The sequence below is a fragment of the Antechinus flavipes genome, chromosome 6, assembly GCF_016432865.1.
Source record: "Antechinus flavipes isolate AdamAnt ecotype Samford, QLD, Australia chromosome 6, AdamAnt_v2, whole genome shotgun sequence".
Lineage (NCBI taxonomy): Eukaryota > Metazoa > Chordata > Mammalia > Dasyuromorphia > Dasyuridae > Antechinus > Antechinus flavipes.
In genome coordinates this window covers 123,930,293-123,954,798 of record NC_067403.1, presented here as the reverse complement: position 1 = coordinate 123,954,798, position 24,506 = coordinate 123,930,293, and the positions used below count along the sequence as shown (strand labels likewise).

The following is a 24,506-nucleotide window of genomic DNA, read 5'->3' as shown; positions in this document are numbered from 1 at the left end:
TAAAAAAATATAAAAGGAGGGAACTCAAAAGATGTTTCTGCTAGAAATATCAGTTGTCTGTCACAAAAAGAAGTTGGTTGATGTAAGATATGCAGGGTTCTGTCTCCTCAATGTTAGTATGATTTTTTTTTTTTTACATCTTATCTCTTATCAATTATGATGGTTTATCTTCAATCAAGGTCCTAGGTTACAAAACTAACCCAAGAAAGGCCAGGGTTGAATGGACAAAATGCATAATATCTAGGTAAGAATTAATAATGATTAAAGCAAGAACAGCAACTAATATAACATCTTCAAAGAACTTTACAAATATTATCTAATTTTTGTATCTTCTCAACTATCCTGGGAAGCTGATGCAGTTATTATTTCCATTTTATAGACAAGGAAACTGAGGCATAGGTGAAGCTTCCCCAAAGTCACACAGCTAGTTGAATGACTGCGGCCACTGAATTAAGATCTTTCTGACTCCAGATCTAGCTCTGTCTACTGGGACATCTCACTATTTTATGAAACAAATCCTAATATTAGATGCCAAAGTATTCCAAGAGGAAGAAAGAAACTGGATGCAGGAAATAAAACAAAATAAATCTGTTTCCTCCATCCTAGTCATACAAAGAAAAGATTGACTATTGGAATGCATTTTGTCACTTTTCTGTGTTAATGCATCTGCCATTTGTTTGGATAATTGAGAATATATTGTATACCTTCTTTTTAAAAAGCCTATAAACATTTTAATATTTATGTGTTTCAGGTACTCTGTATCCATTTCACATTGTTCTTTCCATCCCCACTCCATATGAAAATTAAAACTTTAATGGTTTTTAATGGCCACTCCAATGGAATTGTTTCAAGCAGGGTACATATCTGCCAAGGGCAGACCCAGAACTTGTAGCTTTTCCTCAACGTACCATTCTCTTTTGTTGCGCTGAGCATTGCTCCTTATGAGAGAGAGAGTGTGTGTAAGAGAGAGAGAGAGCGCTTGAACAGTTGAGAGAGGAAAAAATTACGCAGCAATAAGTCTCATCTTCTCTGTCATCACAACAGACGTCCCACATAATCCCCTCTATCCAAGGAGGAGGGAAAACATTCTTGCATATTATTTCCTTTTATCGCAGAAGATAAAAAAAGTATGAAGGAAGAAAGGGAGAGTGCTTAGTAGATGAAAATCTACTTTCTTCCATTCATAAAGCTATTGGTTTGTTAAACGAAAACTTTTTTGGAGCTCTGCTGTTCTGAACAAATTGTTTGTTTCAACCTTATTAGAAACTGCCTATGTCTGCTTTGGAAATTCTACTCTACGTGTTAAGAAACAGCGTTCACTTTTATTCAATAACTCTCAGCCTTTTATAAAAGTCATTAAATAGTATAAACATTGCCATTTCTTTCCTACCATGATGATCCATGATATTTTTACATAATTTACATCATTACATAATGATTTACATAAATTACATCATTGATTTTGGTCTTTGGTTATTGAGTTATTGTTGTGATTGATTTTGTGGTCTCTATAGTTGAGATTTCTTGCAGTCTAAACTGGATTCTCTGCTAGTTGTTGAATCTAATATTTTAAGAATTTGTAATTTCAGTACTGTATATACTGTCTATTAGATGCAATTATCTATTCCCTCTGAAATTTACAATGTGGCAAAAAATATCCATTACTATGAGCTAATGTGGTGATGAACCTTTCTAAATCTAGTTTTACCAGTCTGTAGTAAATAGAAATAAATAGGCCCATATTCCAAGCTTTCCATCTAATAATCCTAATCATTTATGTAGCGATAAAGGTTTACATGTTATTTTATTTGATCCTCACAAAAACCCTGTAGGGTAAATGCTATTATTATTCTTATTTTACAGATGGAAAACAGCTTGAGAGATGTTATTTGTCCAAGGTCCTACAGCTCATTAATGTCACAGAATCTCCCTCTACCTGTGTGTTGATCTGTTTGGTACCTGTTTTACAACTTAGAAAGTTGTCTCAGAGTCCAGTTGCCCAGAGTCACAATTCCTTTTCTTCTATACTTGAAGGTTTTACAAAGAAGAATTCTGAGAGATATCAAATGAGATAATATTTATAAAGTGCTTAGTATATATAGTGCCTGATATAAAGAAGGTGCTTAATCCATCCTCCCTCCCTCTGTTCCTTCCTTTTTGTAAAACCTTCAAGTGCCATATAAATGTAAATTATTATTAATTAGCTGTTTTCATCCTCCGAAATCTGATCCTTTTCAAGTGATCCTCTCTAGAGGAAGAAAAAAAGGGAGAAAAATGAATTATACTAAGGCCTCTTTTCACTAAGGAGAAAATTTCTTCCTAACTCAAAGTGGTTAACATTTATTTTCATGTGCACAGCTAATGATCTCAACGGAATACATTCCTGAGGACTTCCATTTCCTCATACTCAAGTGAAGCTCTTGGGAGGACCTGGTTGGAAGAGAAAACATTTTCATATCTAGTGGAAATTTTGTTCTTATTCAGATCCTTTTAGATTTCACATTCCAAGTTAAATTACATCTTTTAAAATCAGTGTGTGTGTGATCCTTTCAAGATTGTGCACAGGGAGGAAAGATCTTGGTGCAAAGAAAATTGAGCAAACATTAGCATTTGAGAAAGTAATAGGCTGAAACATATTAAGAGGTTACTACTAAAACAAAAATTAAGTGAGGATTTTTAAAGAAAATCTTAACTCATACTCATGAAAACTAACGTGATAAGATTGAGATGCTAAATAGCAAATCAATGGTTTTTATTTTATGAAAGAGTACTACTTACAATACTAGTGGCATGTAGTTGAGGGGTTTGATATTAAAAATAAACTATGGATTTCTTTTATGGTTCCAATTTTTCCTCTAACCCAATCCATTCTTTATGCCAATGCCTTGTAACATACTGTTATGTTCCTTTGTTTTAAGAATGCTTTTGTTCTTCATTTCCTTTAGAATAAAATAAAATCGATACTGCTTATTGTAATAATAATAATATTCAATGTTCTTCATTGTCTGGAGAATTAAATAGACTATAAAAAATAATAAATAATAGCTAACATTTACACAGTGACTTCTGTATGTCAGGCACTGTGTTGAGTGATTTACAACTGTTACATTATTTGATCCTTACAGCAATCCTGGGAGGTAAGTACTATTTTTATCCCCATTTTACAGTTAAAGAAACTGAAGCACACAGACTTTGTGTCTGGCTTAGGGTCACATAAGTAGCAAATGTCTGTATCTGGACTTGAACTCAGACCTTCCTGACTCCAGACCCTGCATTTTGGCATTGAACATCCTTCTATAATATAATGCCAGCCTTTCTAGACACACAAAGTCCAACTTTCTTACCTCAAATTTCTTACAATGGCTTGTACTTATTTCTCCTTTGGAATAGTGAAATTATGCTTTAAGCAAAAGTTCACTGTGTGGAGATAGTATGTCTAAGGTGAAGATTGATTTTTATTCCTTTTATTTTTTCTTTAAATAGGTGACAGTGACAGATGATGGTATTCCTCCAAAGTCAACTATTGCAAGAGTAATCGTGAAAATCCTTGATGAGAATGACAACAAGCCTCAGTTCTTACAGAAATTCTATAAAATCCGGCTCCCAGAACGGGATAAGCCAGAACGTGAGAGAAGTGCCAAACGTGAACCCATATATCGCGTTATAGCTACAGACAAAGATGAAGGCCCCAATGCAGAGATCTCATATAGCATTGAAGATGGAGATGAGCATGGCAAATTCTTCATTGAACCAAAAACTGGAGTTGTTTCTTCCAAGAAATTTTCAGGAGCAAGAGAATATGATATTCTTTCAGTGAGTCAGGATATTTGTTTTGCCTTCCTTTTAAAAATATACAGCTATTAAAACAGGCTTTATCTAATTTCTTCTACACTTGCCTGTTTGCTTTTTCATATCAGGGCATAAATGACTTCAGTGTTTGAGACATAGTAACATCAGATACTGCCTGATAATGTGTCAGAAACATGAGGGTTTTTTTTTTTTCCTTCTTTTCAATTAGGATTTCTGATGTTTATTCCTTGTTTTAAGTTCATTTAATCAAGGACTTTATTTTCTTATCAAGCTTCAGACATATGGCAAGCAGACGCAAATAGTACATTCTTGAATTTAAACTCATTATCAAACCTAGCCAACCATAGTTTTAATTAATGGAAAGAATGTTGTGCAACATTGATTTTGTTAATGATTGTGATTTTTGACTTACATAAATATAATATTTTTTTCTTTCTCTTCTCCTTCCCCTGAATTTTATAGATTAAAGCAGTTGATAATGGTCGCCCTCAAAAGTCATCAACTGCCCGACTTCATATTGAATGGATCTCCAAGCCCAAACCATCTCCTGAGCCAATTTCCTTTGAAGAACCTTATTTTTCTTTCACTGTAATGGAAAGCGATCCAGTTGCTCACATGATTGGAGTGATTTCTGTTGAACCCTTTGGCACATCCCTTTGGTTTGACATCATTGGTAAGAAAGCCTTCACATTTCCATTGGCGCTTCATAGATTGAATTTCATAGAATTGGACCTGCTTTTTTTCATTATTGTGCTCAGTTCCCATTAGTATATTGGCCTCAAACAAAGTCTGCAAGGAGAAACAGAATTTGCTTCCAAACTGCAACTTTTTATTCTAAAATGTCTGACAATAAATCAATAGATTTTTTTTCCAAAAAGGCTTATATATTATGTTGTGAGTTTCCCCAGCAAATGTTAAAAATTCAGCAAATCCATGATGTGAAACTAACTTTTTCCCTACTAAATTTCTCTCTCCCTCCTCCCCCACTGCCCTTCTCTCCTCCTCCCTCTTTCTCTCTTTCTCTTTCCCTCACTCCCTCTTCTCCTTCCCTCTTTAAATTTTTTCTATGAAAGTTAATACCCAAGATTATACATTCTTAGGGCAGCAGGTGGCACAATGGATAGACTATTAGATCTGGAATCTTGAAGACTCATCTTCCTAAGTTCAAATCTAGCCTTGGATACTTACTAGTTGTGTGACCCTGGGAAAGTCACTTAACCCTGTTTATTTTAGTTTCCTTGTCTATAAAATGAGCTGGAGAAAGAAATGCTAAACCATTCAAGTGTTTTTTGCCAAGAAAACCTCAAGTGGGGTTATGAAGAGTTGGACATGACTAAACCATAAATTCTTATTTTCTACCTAGTAATATTCTATTACTTGTTAGTAAGTAATTCTCTTATTTGTTATTATATGAATTTGGGGGAGACCTTCTACACTAAAATTGTTAACATGACTCTGTTGCTACTAAAGTTTTGAGAATTTGTCTAGGAAAAGAAATTTACATGAAAAAGTGGAAGGAAGACAAGGAAATAAGTATTTATTTTTTAGCCCTGATCTACTCTTTATGGCCCCATTTTTGGGGCTTTCTTGGAAAAGATTCTGGAATGCTTTGCCATTTCCTTTTCTAGTTCATTTTACAGATGAAGAAACTGAGGTAGACAGGATTAAGTGACTTACCTGGGTCATACAGCTTTAATAAATATCTGTGATGTGAAGCAGATGTGTCAAGTCTTCCTGACTTAGCATCACCAACTTCTTCTTGGCCAGTGATGTAGAAGATAGATTGCTGAATCAAGAACGATATTCCAATTTAGGTTTCCACTCAATTGCTTATCAGCTATGTGACTGACAAATCTTCAACTACTTGAACACCAGTTTCATTTGTAAAATGTATAACAAAATGTACACTATTTGCCTTTTGTTTACAAATTATCGGACGCTGGCAGATCGTCTTCACCTGCCTGACTCTGTTTCCTCATCAACAAATGAGCACACCTATATGTCCATTATGAGAAAGATGTATTGTAAAACCCTAAAGCCCTGGGAACCTTAAAACACGAAAAGTAATGTTTGTGGCACAATAGATAAAAGATGGTTTGTATTCATTTCCTGCTTTTAATACATATTAGCAGAATTACTATGGCCAAATTGTTTCATCTCCATGCCTCAGATAGTTTTGTTTGTCGCTAAGTCACAGACATAATATTGCTGCTCTTCATCAGTAGAAATTTTGTTCATTAAATTAACATCACAGGTCAAGACTAAAATGTACTTCTCATTCCTCCTATCTTCTTCTTTTCCTTCCCCTTTCTCTCCCTCAATCCTCGTCTCTCCTCTCCTCCCCTCCTCCCATATATATTTTCCAGGATTTTCCAGGAGCTTTGAACCACATAATTTTTGATGTTAATATACAGATCACTAAAGTGAAATGTGAAAAATGCCCTGCAAGTAGCTTACCTATGCAGGTCACTAATGTAAATGAACAAATTTACTTACTCCAGCATTTTTTCTTCCTGTTTTCAAGACTAAAGTTCTCGGGCAGCGAAAGATATGTGCACAAGGTGTCTTGGCCATTTAAGGAGAATGACAACTCATTTCTTTTTCCACCTGAAAGTACCTTTTTTTCTGATGATAATTGATATTCTGATAATTAGCAACATATGTGATTGGCCTTTCAAAGGACTGACTGTAGGAGGAGTCCAGTAAGTGCAGGAAGTTGAGGCACATGAACTGCTCCCCAATTCAGGCCTTATGCTTTCAACATGGAGAAGAGAATTCTGCTATTTTGCCTACTTCAGCCATTGTAGAAAGTTATTCATCATCACTCATATTACAGGTAGTTTAGTTTTAAGAAAATAAAAGTCAGTTTCTTAATGAAATGTTTAGTAATTATAGTGGTATGGTTGGACTGTTATTGTTCTGTACCATCCCAAAGTGTTTGGTCTTCTGTTGTGCACATCTTAGTGCAATATTCTCCTTTCTTACAATTTGGATTAATTTGATTGCTTGCCTTTCATGCTTGCTTGCTTCTTTTTGGCTGTGCCAGGAGACAGTCTTGCTAGAGAAGTTTTTTACATCTTTCAGATGGCTTGTGACCCGAACTGTACAGCAGAAGGTATCTGCTGAGATCACATAATTTATTACTAGATTATGAGATCTGAAATAATTGTGGTATAGAACACCATGGTGGGGTGGATTTTGTTTTTTAGGGGGGGACTTTTGTCTTCTTTCTTTTTTCTTTATGATAAGAATAGTCTTCCATGCCAAACATGAACTTGAATGAAGCTTTCATTTAAAAACATAAATTAGAAGCTATTATTTGTCCTTCTTGTATGGATTATATCTTAAAAGTATTGACTTCCATTTAATTTTTCATTTCATATTTACAAACTGGAATTTCAATGAAACCCCCAAATTTAATTTTATAAGATCTTAATTTGAATGCTTGTGTATGAAGGATGGTTATTTTGGCTTATAACTGGAGAAATATTTGAAAAGTGCAATTGAGACAAATAGCTTTTGTTTTATCTAACATTGCAGGGGTCCTCAAACTACGCTCCCGGGCCAGATGCGGCAGCTGAGGACGATTAGCCCCCTCACCCAGGGCTATGAAGTTTCTTTATTTAAAGGCCCACAAAACAAAGTTTTTGTTTTTACTATAATCCGGCCCTCCAACAGTCTGAGGGACAGTGAACTGGCCCCCTATTTTAAAAGTTTGAGGACCCATGCATTAGACTGTTTAAAATGGAAAAATTATTTTCATTGTTAGAATCAACATTAGTTAAATTCAGGAGTCAATATTTATCATTAATTGCATTAGTTCTTAATGGCTTATTGGCTTATCTTGTTAGAAAAGTATGCTTTTTAGCATTGTGGTTATTATTAGGAGCAATAACTGGCTCATGTCACTAATTGATGTTTCAACATAATTATTGAGCAGTAATTTAGATGGACAGTTGGAAGACATGAAATGTCATAAAATGAATTGCATTCAGAAAACATATTAGTAATGTATTAAGCATTCTTGCTTTCAGTTTCTGGGATTTAAGTTGGAAGATGACCTGTCTAGATTTAAATGGTTAAGTATCAACCCTCCACACTGAGGCATAGCTTGAGCAAAGTTTTCAAGAAGGAAGAGGTCAGAAAGAGAATGGGAGCCAAATATTTATATAAGTTGGCTTCAATAGTATGAGGTAAAGTGAGAAATATAGGTCTGAAAGCAGATTATGGAAAACCTTGAATGCCAGGATAAATTGTGTATATTTTCATAATCAATGAGGAATTATAGAATCATGGAATCTCATAGTAGGAAGAGAAGTCAGATTACCCATTCCAAGAGTGTGTTGAAAGATTTGTTTCATCTTCATTAAGTACCAGAATCCACAAATTCAGTGTGTGTGTGTGTGTGTGTGTGTGTGTGAGAGAGAGAGAGAGAGAGAGAGAGAGAGAGAGAGAGAGAGAGAGAGAGAGAGAGAGAGAGAGAGAGAGAGAGAGAAGGGAGGAGAAGGGCAGGGAGACTATATATATGAAGCTAGTCAACTGTTTTTTATATTTATCTTTCTCAACAAGGTGGCAACTATGATAGTCGCTTCGATGTGGACAAAGGTACTGGTACCATCATTGTTGCCAGACCTCTTGATGCTGAACAAAAATCAAACTACAACCTGACAGTGGAGGCAACAGATGGAACCACAGCCATCATCACTCAGGTAAGTTAATCATTAGTGGTGTGATTGTTGAAGGAAGACTGTTCCTTTCCAGATATTTGAATATAATATTCCTGAGTAGAGTCTATGTAAAACAGAGATGGATTCTGACATTATACAATCCTAGTAGATTTTAGTATTTCTATTGAGTAAAGAAATCTTTAATCTACATAATTCATTTACATTATAAACTTTGTTTCACCAAGCATAATAGTATCTATCTGTAAACTTTATTACTGAGAGGGTCAGGCTGGGCTGTTAAATCAGCTAAACCTTGGAATTCAGAGTTACAGATGGGCTAAGGCCAGTTGGATTTCAGAATTAAAACTTTCACCAATGTGATGAAAGGAGAAGCCTGCTAGGCTGTCATATGAGAGAGGGTCAAAGTGGCCCACATCAGAAATAGAGCAAGTTACAGCTTCCTGCCAATCTTTAGTGGGGTTGGCCCTTGAATGCCTGCTGTATTTCCAGGCCTGGGAGAGACAGGAGACCCAGATCCAAAGAATAAACAAAAGAATGAATGATCGAACTCTAATTTTTTATTATATTAAAATCATACACATCTTTAAAATATCAAAATATTATCTTTTATTTATTATTCTATTGCAAAAACAGTAATGGCAGCAGTATATCTTATTGATAGATTCTTATTAATGCCTAAGAAATGATCTTATTTCATTTTCTTTCAGAAATATGTATGTTTTACTCCTCTTCCTCCTTCTCTCCTCTTCTTTCTTCTCCTGCCCCTTTGCTCTAAGTATACACATGGGTATCTTAATCTTTAGGTGTATAGTTACTTATCTATATAAATAGATAAATGTAGCTATAGGTAAATATAATCATATCTATCTATACAGAAATAAGAACAAAAACATGGCTATGTATATATATATATATATATAATTTTATATCTATATGATACTATCAAATGAGATATTTACAGAGACTTAGCTTAGTGCCTGGCATATAGCAAGAAATATATAAATGCTAACTGTTGGTATAGCTAGAGCTACATCTATAGATTTATATGATTACTCCATCCATTCACTAGTGTGCTTTTTTTACACTTTCATTCTGGTAGCATAATTCTAAGACATCCATTAATATTATCCATACAACAAATATTTGTGAAGCTCCCACAATTCCTAAGATACTGTATTAGGCACTGGGGAAATAAAAAGAATGCTAATAATCTATAATATGTTTTGTTCATCTATGAAAATCAACATAACTAGAAAAACATACAATTTATACATTTGTTACAAGTTGAAAAGAAGTTTAGAAATTGTACCAATTATAAATGTTTTGGTTATATTTTCATTATGCAAAAAGGGTGTTTTCTGTTACTTTGATATTAGAGACTTTGTACTATAGCTACAGGCCATGCACATCTGCAAATAGTTTCATTGTCATGGCTTTATCTAAATTATTTGCTGAAAAACAACCAGGCAGTATGTGGGAAATCTTTTAAATTTGTATGTAGCTAAATCACAAATACATGCTGTACACATAGGACAAAAACTACATCCTTTTGTACTGAGGTTTGACAGTTTTGAAAATGACTTAGGAGGAATAAAAATTTTAAAAAGATGAAATGTTAGAGCATAAAATCCTTTTGAATTGAAGTATTCTAGCTTTAAATCATTGTTCTGACTTTAAATAAGAAAGATTGATGTATTTTTTATTGAGTTTGCTATGACATGAACTGTTCAGTAATGTGTAGTACTTCATGCTAACCTGTTTTCAATGAGTAGGATTAATAGGATATAGTCATTAAAGCTAATTGTTGTTATTTCATTCCACCTTAGTCACTGGATATCTAGTTTGATTTTGTGCAGGATTGGTGTAAGAATTCTGCTTTGTGGGCAATTTGACAGTGACCAATATAAATGCTGGTCATGAGTAAATATTCATTTTTTCTCAATAATTTTCTGTGCTACATCTGGGACAGCAAAATAAAGTGGTTTTCATAGGACAAAAATCTTAAGGAAAAACAAAAATAACAAAAACTTAATCGAGAAAAATAACTCCCAGTGAATCTATTAAAATAAAATTGCTTAAAAGTTTTATAAGGAAATGATTAGTTTAAAGACTTTTGAATATTATATGACCTGCAGGTGGTATACCCCCAGTTGGAGAAAATCCAGTATTTAGGAATCCATTCTTTAGCACAATAAATGAAATATGAAAATGATCCTTTTATGGGATTTTGCACTGTGCCTACTGGCGCTCATTACAAGGAGTTTATGAGGGATAATAAAGAAGCACAATAGTAGAACCCCTAACTGCACTCCCTGATCTACTAATCAACAACAGCGCTGCTAAATAAATGCACTTTAAAGCTTGGATGTGTGGGGGGGAAACAGTCCTAGGGACAAAAATAGAGCCTAAGCAAAATCCACAGAGCCTCTTTCCTTGCTATGGCTCTAGACCCAAGGAGATGTACTTTCTTATGTAAGAGTTTCTGTTTCAATTTCTGCAACTTTAGGGATCAGATTTGTCAGAAAAGGAAACTTGGGCCCTCTCCATTGCTGCTTAGTATAGTAGATAATCTCAGTAGCAGTAGTATCCACGGGCCAGAAGAAGTAATGAAGTCTGCTAGCAAAGGAGGAGCAATTTGAGGTTAGGTCTCCAGGTTGGATTTGGAAACAGATGGGCCCTGTGAAATTGGAGTATAGATTCAGTAAATGTGAAACAAAGTGAGGTATAGAAGTTATTTGTCAAGACAAATTCAGGAATACATGAGAAGAGAGAGAGTCAGGTTTGCTGAGCTAAATTCAGAACCAGTGAGGCTGAGAGGAGAATGAGCTGGAGAAGTAAGTCAGGAACAGAGAAGAAAGTCCCAGAAAGTTAAATTCTTGGTTGCATCTGGTGGTATTTAAGGTGCTGACATGGAGGTCAGGCCCTTAGGGCCCAGCCCACCTGTTTCAAGAATGGATAGATTGGAGGGGGCAATCTAGTAAGAATAAGAGTAATTTGATCATGATTCCAGAACTGGAATTAAAAAAGAGAAAGTGCTAGTTAGTAGAGCTCTTACTGATGTGTGCTTCCTTCTCTGCCCCCTTGCCTCCACCCACCAAAATCGTCATTTCCTATACAACACATCAGGACTTGCACAAAGAGTGGGTGGGGACCATTCTTTCTCCAAGCTTATATATTAATAGAGTATGGTCCAATTACTATTTAGCCTCACATGCTTGGGACCTCAGTGCATCAACTCGAGCCTCAGCCCATTACACCCCCCCTCACAAAAATTCATCTCACCACAAATTGGGGACACACAGGAAGGTGATATGTAGCTTCAATCAGTCAGTCAACAATTAATTTATCAAGCACCTGCTCATGTGCCAAATTTGACAGCAATTCATGTTAAAAAAAAAAAAAAGACATAGGCTCCCTTTTTATAATAACTGCTCAAAACAAGTTATTAATGTATAAATCCTATGCCCAAACCTAAAATGGTATGGAAGAAACCTAATTAATCATTCATTTTAAATTAAAAGAACCATTTTGTGCCATATACTCTCCCAAGTTTACACTAGGAATGCAAAGACCGAAAATTTTAAAAATCCCCCAAAGGGCTTAAATAAAGAGTTTATATTCTCCCAAATGTTAGATTTGTTGTGTAGAGGAATTCTCATTTAAGTTCAAGCTAGATCAAGATCTAGATTTCTCTTCCTTCAATTACTGGAGATTTCTTTGGTTTATTTCCTATTTCTTTATGTGGCTTCTGATATGCTAAGGACAAGACAGGTACTCAATAAATAATTACTGAAAATTATTTTCATCTTTAAAATATGATTTTAAAATGTATTTTACGTTCTTAAATGTGAGTTTGAAAATATATTCTGAGGATGAAAATGTGAATCTCATAAAATGTATTTCTCGTTTTATGATGGAAGCTGTTAGAAAAACCAATTTGATTTGTAACAAATTCTGGAACACATTGTTCCATTAAGAAAGGTACCTATATTAGAAATTTAATAATAGGGGCGGCTAGGTAGTGCAGTGGATAGAGCACCGGCCCTGAATTCAGGAGGACCTGAGTTCAAATGTGATCTGAAATACTTAACATTTCCTAGCTGTGTGTGATCCTGGGCAAGTCACTTAATCCCAATTGCCTTAGCCAAAAAAAAAGAAAAGAAAAGAAAAGAAAAAAAAATTTAATAATAACTAATAAAAATATTTTGTGTTAATGGATATTTGTTTAAACATTTTCCTACGTTTAACTTTTAATTATCCAATTCAGATTTCACATGCTTCTCTTACAAAGTCTCCATGATTATTCTGTTTTTACCGAGAAAATGGGTGCTGATAATGTGATTCTTTCTACAATATTTTCTGAGTTGATTTGGTTAGCAAATGTGTCTCTTGTTTCCTCTTCATTCTACAAATAATTTTCAATCTACACAATTAAATGCTTCACTTAATTTATCATAAAGCTGTGTTGGTTTCCCAGCAGCTGTTTTTGTTTTTACAAGAACTTTTTTCTCTCTATGGTTTCATTAGCTTTTAAGATTATCACCACAGTTTAGTTTAATTATGATAACTTCTTAAAAATTTGTTTGGAATTCCTTATAAAAACACCAGTTTATTGTAGAGATTAGTAAACTGTGATTAAAAATAGGGTCAGGGGTTTAAAATAAGCATCCAGTTTTAAGAAATACATATTCAAATACTGAAACTTAGTGTTTCGAGGTTTATGATTTATTCCACAAGAGGAGAGCAAAGTATATAGTGGACTTTGTGTCAGTATTTGGATCATGTTCTTGGAACTTTGTGACAGTGAATAAATCATTTAAATAAGCACATGGGCCCTTCCTTTCCTCATTTCTATGAGGGAAGGTAACAACACTTGCGTTCTCTTCTTCTAGAATTGTGAAATGTGAACTTTGCTAATCTTAAAACATTATATGAATATGAATTTATGATATTCTCATTCACATTTAATTTTTTTATAGAAACTTGAGTGTTTTGACAGAAAACATTGGCCTTTCTGTGTTTAAAACTCTACAGTTAACTGTAAATTTCTATGAATATTGGAGTTGGGGATTTAAAAAAATTTTGGCTATATTTGTAATTTCATTGACGTACCCTCTTATACTTGAATTAAAACTCAGTTCTACCCAAGTAGTTAATTCAGATTTTTTCCCAACATATATTGAACTTGAGATTGTCATTCCAGCAAGAGTAACTCAAGTGTTTTATATGTGTTCATAAAAAACAAAACCAAAAAAAAAAAAAAAAATGATTTTGCTGCTTGTACTTTATTGTTCCTTTTTTATTATTATTATTTTTATTTTTAGCATTTATTTTTTTTCTTTCATTAGTGGCATATAAATTTTTCCAAATACATGTAAAGATAGTTTTCAGCATTTTTCTCCCTCCCTCACTTCCCCACCCCCTCCCCAAGACAGCAAGCAATCTAATATAGTTTAAATATGTGTAATTCTTTTAAACGTTAGCATTCATTTTTTTTAAAAATTGATTTCCAAATTCTTTTCTTCCTTCCAGTAGCCTCCCCTCCCATTGAGAAGTAAAGCAGCATGATATCAATTTTACATGCAGAATATATTTCCATATTAATCATATTGTAGGGGAAAAAAGGCAAGAAAAATAAAAATAGAAAAAAATGCTTCTGCCCTCAGTTCATTAGTTCTCTCTAGAAGTAGATGGCAGTTTTTGTCTTTTAAATTTGTCTTGGATCATTGTCTTGATCAGAGTCTTGTTACAATACTACTGTTACTGTCCATTGTTCTACTGGTTCTGCTTTTTTTCCTTTTTTAAGCTTGATAGCCTTGCTCAACAGTGTTCACATTTAAATTTCAGGTGCTCATCAAAGTGATAGACACAAATGATCATCGACCTCAGTTTTCACAGTCAAAATATGAAGTCCTCATTCCAGAAGACACAGTGCCTGACACGGAGATTTTGCAAATCAGTGCTACAGACAAGGATGAAAAAAACAAATTGATCTATACTTTACAGAGTAGTACTGACCCCCTGAGCCTTAAGAAATTCCACCTTGACCCTGCAACTGGTTCACTTTATACAACGGAGAACCTTGATCACAAGACTGCTCACCAGCATATCCTCACTGTGATGGTGAGTGTTCTCACTTTCTGCCATCTCTGGTAATGGGTTCTTCCATTACAGACATATCAGTTGTTATGACATTGTCATACATCTATCAATAGCTTTGGTATTGTTATGTGTGGTGTTTTTCTTCTTTAATATATAATAATATATGGTTCTCTCTGGGAGAGAGAGCAGGTTTCTCAGGGAGGTTTTCTGGAGGCAACCTTAGTTTCAGTTAAGAGTAAATAATCACTCAAAATGCAGCCAGGTGATAAAAGTCCAGATCTTTTATTATCTCTAATATAGCCCGGTTAGCTTAGAGGCCTATCTCTCTGCTTGGTTCCAAGAGCTCCCTCCAAATGTCTCCAAATCCCAAAGGTTCTGTCCTTCAGCCTCTGCCTCTGCTTTCTTCAGCCTCCACCAGCACAAAGATGGAATGAATCTCTTGTCTCCTTCACTTGGGGCTTGGCTAGCTTGGTGAGTCTTTCAGACCAGCTTGGTCTCAGTGGGGGAAGTGCAGGAGCCCAGCCACCAACTACAGTGGTGTGAGATGAAGATGAATCTGATTGTGCCTCTGAGAGCGCCTTCTCAGTCTTCAGCTCAACTCTGTCTTGAGAGCCTCTGTCTGTTTTCTTATATATGAGAGTGAGGAATTGTGGGATACAAGAGAGAGGGATTATGGGTTTTCTCCCATAGTGCTCTCTGGCCCGAAGAGCTTCCAAGGGAGATGTGAGTTCGAATATCTCATACTAAACCCTGAAATCTCCCAAACGTGTGAACGCCAATGAGTAAAGGTGTGAACACAAGCATTGTATCAATTACATTGAGTTAACACTAGGATTCTAACATCTCCCTTGAGTTATCACCTTGTTTCAAGTTGAGTTAACACTAGGATTCCAACAGTTATGCTGATTATTTCAGGTACGAGACCAAGATGTGCCTGTCAAGCGCAGTTTTGCCAGAGTGCTCGTCAACGTCAGTGACATGAATGATCATGCCCCTTGGTTCACCAGTTCTTCCTACCAAGGGAGGGTTTATGAGTCAGCTGCGGTGGGATCTGTTGTGTTACAAGTTACAGCCCTGGATAAGGATAAAGGAGAAAATGCTGAAGTTTTGTATTCTATTGAATCAGGTATGTTCACAGTGGTCTAAAGATTTCTTTTCAGCTTAAGTCTATTGGGCTATTCCCCCAATATTTTCTAAATTTACTGCCACTTTATGAAAGGCATTTAAATGGCATATCTACATTTATCCTTATTACAGTTTGCACCTATTCTCATAAGTCCAGTTTTCCTCTGCCTTTCAAGGAGAGTTTGTTTCTTGTTTTCTTAACATGAGATGAGGCAAGAATCTGAACTCTTTAACATAGGGGTATTTAATTTTGGATATACCAGAAGATTTGTCCGAAAGAGGATGTCGAGACTGATATGCTGTTTCTTCTGTGTGTAGACCTCCCAGAAACTATCAGGGTTTGAATATCCTTCTAGAAGTTAGATGGTGATAAGCCTGATTAGACTGTAAACTCCTCAAGAGCAGGGACTCTTTTGCCTTTTATTATATTCCCAGCACTTGGTACAGTGTGCTTGGGAGATGCTTATTTAATATTTTATTGATCCAAAAAGGGGCCATGACTAGGAAGGAGATTTCTTGGCACAGTAAATTAGGTGGATCTGCAAGCAGGTTCAAAAAAGGCAAGAAAGGTAATAGAATATACTTTGGGAGTATTTCAAGCAAGCAGTTAAATCCATTGAGATTGGCTGTGCAAGGAGGTACAAGTAGGATAGTGCCTAATGTTTATGCCAAGTATCGAGTTTGGTAAAGAAGTCAGAGTGGCTGCTGAGAAAGGTCAGTGACCACTGATGCTGTGGATGCTCTCAGCCTGCTGAGTGTGGGTGATCCTGGGCACTGGATTTCTCAAAATAATAAGAAACAGTCCAGCTGTCCCAAAAGTTTTAGTACAGCTTTAAGTTTTAAAGGCTTAAAGTCTTTGAAAAAGCAACATGGCGTAGCAGATAGTGAACTGACTTCAGAGTCAAGAAATCCTTTGTTCAAATCATGCCTTAGCTCTTTAGTGACTGGGTGGTCCTGGGCAAGTACTTGACTTCCCAGTGCCTCAGGAAACTAAGACTATAAGATTGTAAAGAGCAAGTACCTATGTTAATACTGTAGAGGGTATTAAATTTGTTTTACTATCCAATATCCAATATTGCTTTAAACATTGCAAAGATATTGTAAAAATATTACCTTATTTAAAATCTAATGTTAGGACTTTGGTTGCAATCTATTTCAAAGTTGATATGTTATAAAGAATTATTTGACTTTTGTTGTTGTTACACTATTGTGTTACACTATTTGTCATACTGTTATCTTACACTATTTGTTATACTGTGACTGAAGTAGTATAACCAGTGACCATAATGTTTTTTGATATTAGGGAATTTTACATTTATCTATTAATTTACTGGGGGTTGGGGGAGGATCAAAAGCTTATGGAAGAAGAGTTGTCTCCAGTTTCTTGGGGAAAAAAATTAATACATTAGTATAGGCACAAATATTAAAACAGATTGGAACAACCGCTTACACTTAACTAAACAAATAATTATACACTCTATTCCACATATTGTTAACCCAACTCAGGCATGCATAAAAAGGAAAGATTAAAAGGAATGGCAACTACTATTCAATGTTCACCGAGTTAAGAATACAGAGTGTTACCTGCAAGAGAATTTTGCCCCTAATTTGAGGCAAGAATAGAGATGATGGGGTTACCTAACTATGATTAATAGGATAAAATCCATACTTTAATTGTTCATTAGAACTTGCTTTGAATATGTGTATTCATGTTAATCCCACTTCCCAAGCACTATGAGGAAATGAAGAAAATACTGAGAAAACATACTTTTCTTGGGCAGTGTGTTTTCTGTGGGGCCACTCTTAAACTAGCACCAGTAGTTACTTTATTTATACTCATTTTTGAGTTTGGACAGAAGAGAATTCCTCCTCTCTAGTTATTACCCTTTTAATAGCAATTTTATAGCAATATTTTTATGAATTAAAACTATAGCATATTATGGGAGTCCCTTTTTCTGAGCATTCATTCTAAATCAGTACCTGTGCATATTTTGCATTTATACAGTTTTTTCCTAGTTCTAAGGAATAATTGAGACATGGAACTTACCTGTAGATCATATAATCAAAATATAAATAAAGAATTAGGGATCATAAGAAAATCCTTATTTTTTATTAAATTGGGGGGGACTTTATTACTTAATCTGTTTAAAAACTAGCTCTCATTTATATTTTTAAATACTCAAAATAGAAAGCATTATTCCCAAGAAGGATAATAATGGTGCTTTTAATGGAAATTTTAAAATTTATTATCCTTTAGAATTAGTACTCTTGAGTTAAGGGAAGTTGGTTTGAGCCTTCCAGAAATATAGCACCTAGAGCTAAGTCTAAGACCAACATTCCTCTGGTCCATTCCGGAACATTCCAGTAGAATAATTTGGACACAAATACAAACAGACTGAATTTTTGTAGGAGTAAATGTTAAACTTTTCCTTGACTTTGCTTTTGTATAATTGTTAACAACTGGGAGGTTCCAAAAGGATGGTTGGTGCCGAAACATATGGCAAGCACATTCTTTAGATGGTTGTAATGGCTGATAGGATTAGTAATCTGGTATTCTTAGACTGGAACTGTGTGCAAAGTCACAGTTAATAGAAAAAGATAATAAATCGGCAACCTACTCATGCATAATTTGAACATTTTTTTTGAAAAAGCTATTGTTTGGGATTTGATAATATAAAAGTTATTTTCATGATCCTACACAGTTACTTTCTAGGAAGCAGCTGCTGTTGAAATAGTATTGCTACATGCTATTGAAATACTGGAAAATCTATTTTTTTCCATTCACATAAGGTTTATTTATAATCATCCCCTTCTAATATACATCTTGTGGTAGTCATTAATTTTCAAAAGACAAGTCTTTAGAATAATAGTTGACATTTATTTGGCACCTTAAGTTTCATAAAAAATTTCACGTACATGATCTCATTTATATTTATCTTCATTATACAGAGGAGAAAAATAGACTGATAGTTGTGCCTAATGTACCAATGATATTACATAACTAGTATCAGAAGAGAATTTAAATCCAGGTCTCTCTTGGTTCCAGCATGTTTTTTAGCAAAGCACTTTTCATCAAGTATATGGTATTTGTTTTGAAAAGGTGATAATAGAAGGGCCATGTCTGAACTAATTCAAGAGGAATTATAGGATCATAGACATAGATCTGAAAGAGTCTATTTTCAGGATACCTAAATATTGTTTCGTGACCTGCATACCTTTTGCAGTTTGGTGAAACCTCTGGACTCCTCAGAATAAGGTTTTTAAATGCTTAATATAAAATATATAGAATTGTAGCAGAAATCAATTACCTTGAAATAAGAATCAATCCCTGTTTGGATCTAACATCATCTTGCTTGTAACATTCAACCATAGACAGAACTTAAAGTCAGAATCCATGGCTCTTTTCAGTGTATGACATTGATCACTGGGTGAAGAAACTTATCCAAAGGGCATTTTCATGGCTACTTTAGTTTTCACTAGAGAGATGTAAAAATAACCTTTCTCTTGTGATCTTGTTTGTTTTGATTTGTTCAAATAAGGCAAATTTTGTTAGGTCAGTAGTTGGAACTGTTTCCAGTTTCAATATTATTATATCTTTGCAGCACCCTGCCTAGAAGGATATACACCTAATCTCTCATTTTTTATTGTTTCTTTATGAAATTGTTATTACATTAAATACATTCAAGGTTAGAAATTATAGTTACAATATAGTTAATCAGCAAATCAACATATTTGTTGAATGCTTACCACATCTCTAGCATTAGGAGGGAGGTGTAAGGATGTTCTTTAAAAGATTGGTGGATTAAGTTTAAATAAGCATCTTATTTTAAATTATTGGTTCACAAAAACTATTGCGTCAAATTCTTATAACTAAATTATATTAAGTAACACTAAAGATAATAAAAATTACAACTTTATGTAGAGATTGGTAAAGTTAAATTGTGATCCTAAGAAAGTTTTTTATTATAAATATAAATAGACTCAAGAATGGTTTAGATTAATTGCTGAATACCTTGGTACTACATTTGAGAAAGTAGCAATAATTTAGATAGAATACTTCCTAACCCAAATCTATGAGAGTTACCAATAATAAAGCACTGAACTCCATTGGCCATCATATTGGCCCGTATGGTATTTTGTATATTATGTTATGTTTGTGATTTATGGAGAAACTATGAAAAGTATAGGTTTTCTATGAATTAAAAATAAAGCAGGAAAACTCTTCCATTCCATTATTGAATATTTTCAGTATTCCTCTTTCAGATTGGTTTTTAAATATGTATTTCATATACCTGTCACTGCTTACCTTTTCAGTTCTTCTTACCTCCATTAGACTGTGAATTTCTTGAGAATGGAAACAATTTTTTTGACCTTTCTTTATATTCCCAGCACTTAGCACAATACCTAATATACTTCATTAAATGCATGTTGACTGACTGATATTTGCCCCCTTTTCTCTAAGAAATACATATAATAAAACTTCTCTCTCTCTCTCTCTCTCTTTCTCTCTCTCTCTCTTTGCAGGGAATATTGGGAATTCCTTTACTATCAATCCTATCTTGGGTTCTATAAAAACTGCCAAAGAGCTTGATCACAATAACCAAGAAGAATATGATTTGATGGTGAAAGCTACAGACAGAGGAAATCCTCCAATGAGTGAAATAACTTCTGTGCACATCTTTGTCACTATCTCTGATAATGCCACCCCCAGGTTTACCTCTAAAGAATACTCCACTGAAATCAGTGAAGCGGCTTCTATTGGTAGCTTTATTGGGATAATTAGTGCACATAGTCAGTCATCTGTGGTATATGAAATAAAAGATGGAAATATAGGTAATGCATTTGATATTAACCCCAACTCAGGAGTTATCATAACTCAAAAAGCTCTGGATTTTGAAACTCTCCCTTTTTACACCCTGATAGTGCAAGCGACAAACATGGCTGGTTTGTCTGCTAATACAACAGTTTGGGTGCATCTTCAGGATGAGAATGACAACGTGCCAATCTTTCTGCAGGCAGAATACACAGGACTCATTAGTGAATCAGCTTCAATCAATAGTGTGGTCTTAACAGACAAAAATGTCCCACTAGTTGTTCGAGCTATGGATGCTGATAAGGAATCAAATGCTCTGCTTGTTTATCATATTGTTGAGCCTTCTGCCCACAAATATTTTGCCATTGACTCAAGCACTGGTGCCATTCGAACTGTACTTAGTTTGGATTATGAGGAAGCCCATATTTTCCATTTTACTGTGCAAGTCCATGACATGGGAACCCCACGTTTATTTGCAGAGTATGCAGCCAATGTGACGATACATGTAGTTGACATTAATGATTGCCCTCCTGTATTCTCCAAAATGTTATATGAAGCATCTGTTTTGGTGCCAACGTACAAAGGAGTAAAAGTCATCACAGTAAATGCTACAGATGCTGATTCAATTGCTTTTTCACAGTTAATATATTCCATTCCTGAAGGTAACATTGGTGAGAAGTTTCTCATAGACCCTAAGACTGGTACCATAACTGTACAAAACACAACCCAGTTAAGAAGTAGATATGAGTTGACAGTCAGAGCTTCTGACGGCAAGTTTACAAGCCACACCTCTGTAAAAATCAATGTGAAAGAAAGCAAAGAGAGTCAGCTCAAGTTTACCCAGAACTCCTATTCTGCAGTAGTGAAGGAGAATTCCACAGAGGCCAGAACCATTGCTGTTATTACTGCCATTGGGAATCAAATAAATAAGCCTTTGTTTTATCATATCCTCAACCCTGACAGTAGATTTAAAATAAGCCACACATCAGGAGTGATCTCAACCACAGGTATACCATTTGATCGGGAGCAGCAAGAGGCTTTTGATGTGGTCGTAGAAGTGACAGAAGAACACAAGCCTTCTGTGGTGGCTCATGTTGTGGTAAAAGTCATCATAGAAGACCAAAATGATAATGCTCCTGTATTTGTCAACCTTCCTTATTATGCCGTTGTCAAAGTTGATGCTGAGGTGGGCCATATCATCCGTTGTGTAACTGCTATTGACAGAGATGTTGGTAGAAATGGGGAAGTGCACTATTACCTTAAGGAACACCATGAACACTTTCAAATTGGGCCTTCTGGTGAAATCTCCTTGAAAAAGAAATTTGAGCCAGATACCTTAAATAAAGAATATCTCATCACCATAGTAGCAAAAGATGGGGGTGACCCAGCTTTCTCTGCTGAAGTCATTGTGCCAATTACAGTTATGAACAAAGCCATGCCTGTTTTTGAAAAGGCTTTTTACAGCGCTGAAATCCCTGAGAATATCCAGTTGCATAGCCCAGTTGTCCATGTCCAAGCCAACAGCCCAGAAGGACTTAAGGTCTTTTACAGCATTACAGATGGAGATCCGTTTAGTCAATTTACTATCAACTTCAATACTGGAGTTATAAATGTCGTAGCTCCTTTGGATTTTGAATCTCATCCTGCATATAAATTAAGCATCCGAGCAACTGATTCCTTGACTGGGGTTCATGCTGAGGTGTTTGTTGATATAATAGTCGAGGATGTCAATGATAATCCTCCTGTCTTTGCACAACAGTCATATACTACAACTCTGTCTGAGGCAACTGTTACTGGAATGTCTGTTGTTCAAGTTCATGCTACAGATTCAGACTCTGTACCTAATAGGGGAATTTCTTATCATTTGTTTGGGAACCATACCAAAAGTCCTGACCATTTCCATATAGATGGCAGCAGTGGCCTCATTTCATTGGTAAGAAGCCTGGATTATGAAGAAACTCAGGAGCATAAGCTGCTGGTAAGGGCTGTTGATAGTGGTATGCCCCCATTGAGTAGTGACGTGATTGTGACAGTGCACGTCACTGATCTCAATGATAATCCACCATTATTTGACCAGCTTCTTTATGAAGCTAAAATAAGTGAGCAGGCCCCCCATGGACATTTTGTGACATGTGTAAAAGCCTATGATGCAGATAGCTCAGACATTGACAAACTGGAATACTCCATCCTGTCAGGTAATGAGCATAAGAATTTTGCAGTTGATAGCAAGACAGGTATAATTACCCTTTCAAACCTGCGCCGACAGACCTTAAAGCCATTTTATAATATGAATGTTTCTGTGTCTGATGGAGTCTTCAGGAGCTCAGCCCACATTGAGATTATTGTAATCCAAGCCAATTTGCATAGCCCCATTTTCATGCAAAATGAATATGAAGTAGAGCTAGCTGAAAATGCCCCTTTGCAGACCTTAGTGATTGAAGTAAAAGCAACTGATGAGGATTCTGGAATTTATGGCCAAATTACTTACCACATCGTAAATGACTTTGCCAAAGATAGATTTTACACAAATGAGAGAGGACAGATATTTACCTCTGAAAAACTTGACCGTGAAACTGCAGGAGAAAAGGTAATTGCAATTCGACTGATGGCCAAGGATACAGGAGGAAAGGTTGCATTCTGTACCATCAATGTGATTCTTACAGATGATAATGATAACGCTCCTCAATTCCGGGCAACCAAGTACAAGGTGAACATTGGTTCTGATGTCCCCAAAGGTACAGCTGTCATTAAAGTGCTTGCATCAGATGCTGATGAAGGATCTAATGCAGACATCATGTACTCCATAGAAGCAGATTCTGAAAGTGTCCAAGAGAATTTGGAAATCAACAAACTATTTGGAATAATTACAACAAAAGAAAGCTTGGTTGGCTTAGAAAATGAAGTTTTCACTTTCTTCGTGAGAGCAGTAGATGGTGGGTCTCCTTCAAAAGAATCAGTTGTTCCAGTTTATGTAAAAATCCTCCCACCAGAAACCCCCCTTCCCAAATTTTCCGAGCCTTTTTATACCTATACAGTCTCAGAAGACCTGCCTATTGGAACTGAAATAGATGTTATCAGAGTAGATTATAGTGAGCCTGTGTTATACAGCTTAACCAAAGGGTATACACCTGAGAGCAATGGAGGTGAAATCTTTGTTATTGACAAACACAGTGGGAAATTGAAACTAGAGAAGAATCTTGATCATGAAACAACAAAGTGGTATCAATTTTCAGTGGTAGCCCAAAGTACCCATGAAGACTCTGAAGTTGTCTCTTCTGTAGACATCAGTATTCAGGTGAAAGATGCTAATGATAATAGTCCAATCTTAGAGTCCAATCCATATGAAGCATTTATTGTTGAAAACTTACCAGGGGGAAGTAAGGTCATCCAAGTTAAGGCAACTGATCTTGATTCAGGAACCAATGGCCAAATCCTGTATAGTTTAGATCAGTCACAAAGCTTGGATGTCATTGAGTCTTTTGCCATAGATATGGAAACTGGATGGATTACAACTCTTAAGGAACTTGATCATGAAAAAAGAGACAAATACCACATTACAGTGGTTGCATCTGATTATGGGGAGAAAGTTCAGCTGTCTTCCACAGCAGTTGTGGAAATTTCTGTAACAGATGTGAACGACAATCCTCCACGTTTCACTGCAGAAATTTACAAAGGGACTGTGAGTGAAGATGATCCACCTGGTGGTGTAATTGCTATCTTAAGCACTACTGATGCGGATACTGAAGAAATTAACAGACAAGTGACTTACTATATAACAGGTAAAAAAAAAAAAGAATCACCATAATTGTTTAATAGATGTAGTCAAATTTTACAAAATCAATGAATCACAGTTTTCAAGGATCAGAAATTCTAGAGAAACAAATTATAGTAAATGCGCAGGGAAGAGAAGGTTTTAGTTGTAAAATGCAGTATAAATAGTTTGAAATAATACCTTTTAAAATATATTT

General features: G+C 35.3%; 1 protein-coding gene across 2 annotated transcripts in view; it reads left to right on the top strand.

Moving 5' to 3' along the window:
• Positions 1 to 24,506, top strand: part of FAT1 (FAT atypical cadherin 1) — a 160,690-nt gene that overhangs the window by 94,401 nt on the left and 41,783 nt on the right. The window contains exons 4-10 of one of the 2 annotated variants that reach the window (XM_051965034.1): positions 3,484 to 3,813; positions 4,273 to 4,483; positions 6,857 to 6,925; positions 8,380 to 8,519; positions 14,346 to 14,621; positions 15,516 to 15,726; positions 20,250 to 24,317. In XM_051965034.1, coding sequence (XP_051820994.1) covers positions 3,484 to 3,813; positions 4,273 to 4,483; positions 6,857 to 6,925; positions 8,380 to 8,519; positions 14,346 to 14,621; positions 15,516 to 15,726; positions 20,250 to 24,317 — 5,305 coding nt within the window. The remainder of the gene's footprint in view (positions 1 to 3,483; positions 3,814 to 4,272; positions 4,484 to 6,856; positions 6,926 to 8,379; positions 8,520 to 14,345; positions 14,622 to 15,515; positions 15,727 to 20,249; positions 24,318 to 24,506) is intronic. The other variant, XM_051965035.1, reaches the window with a different exon arrangement.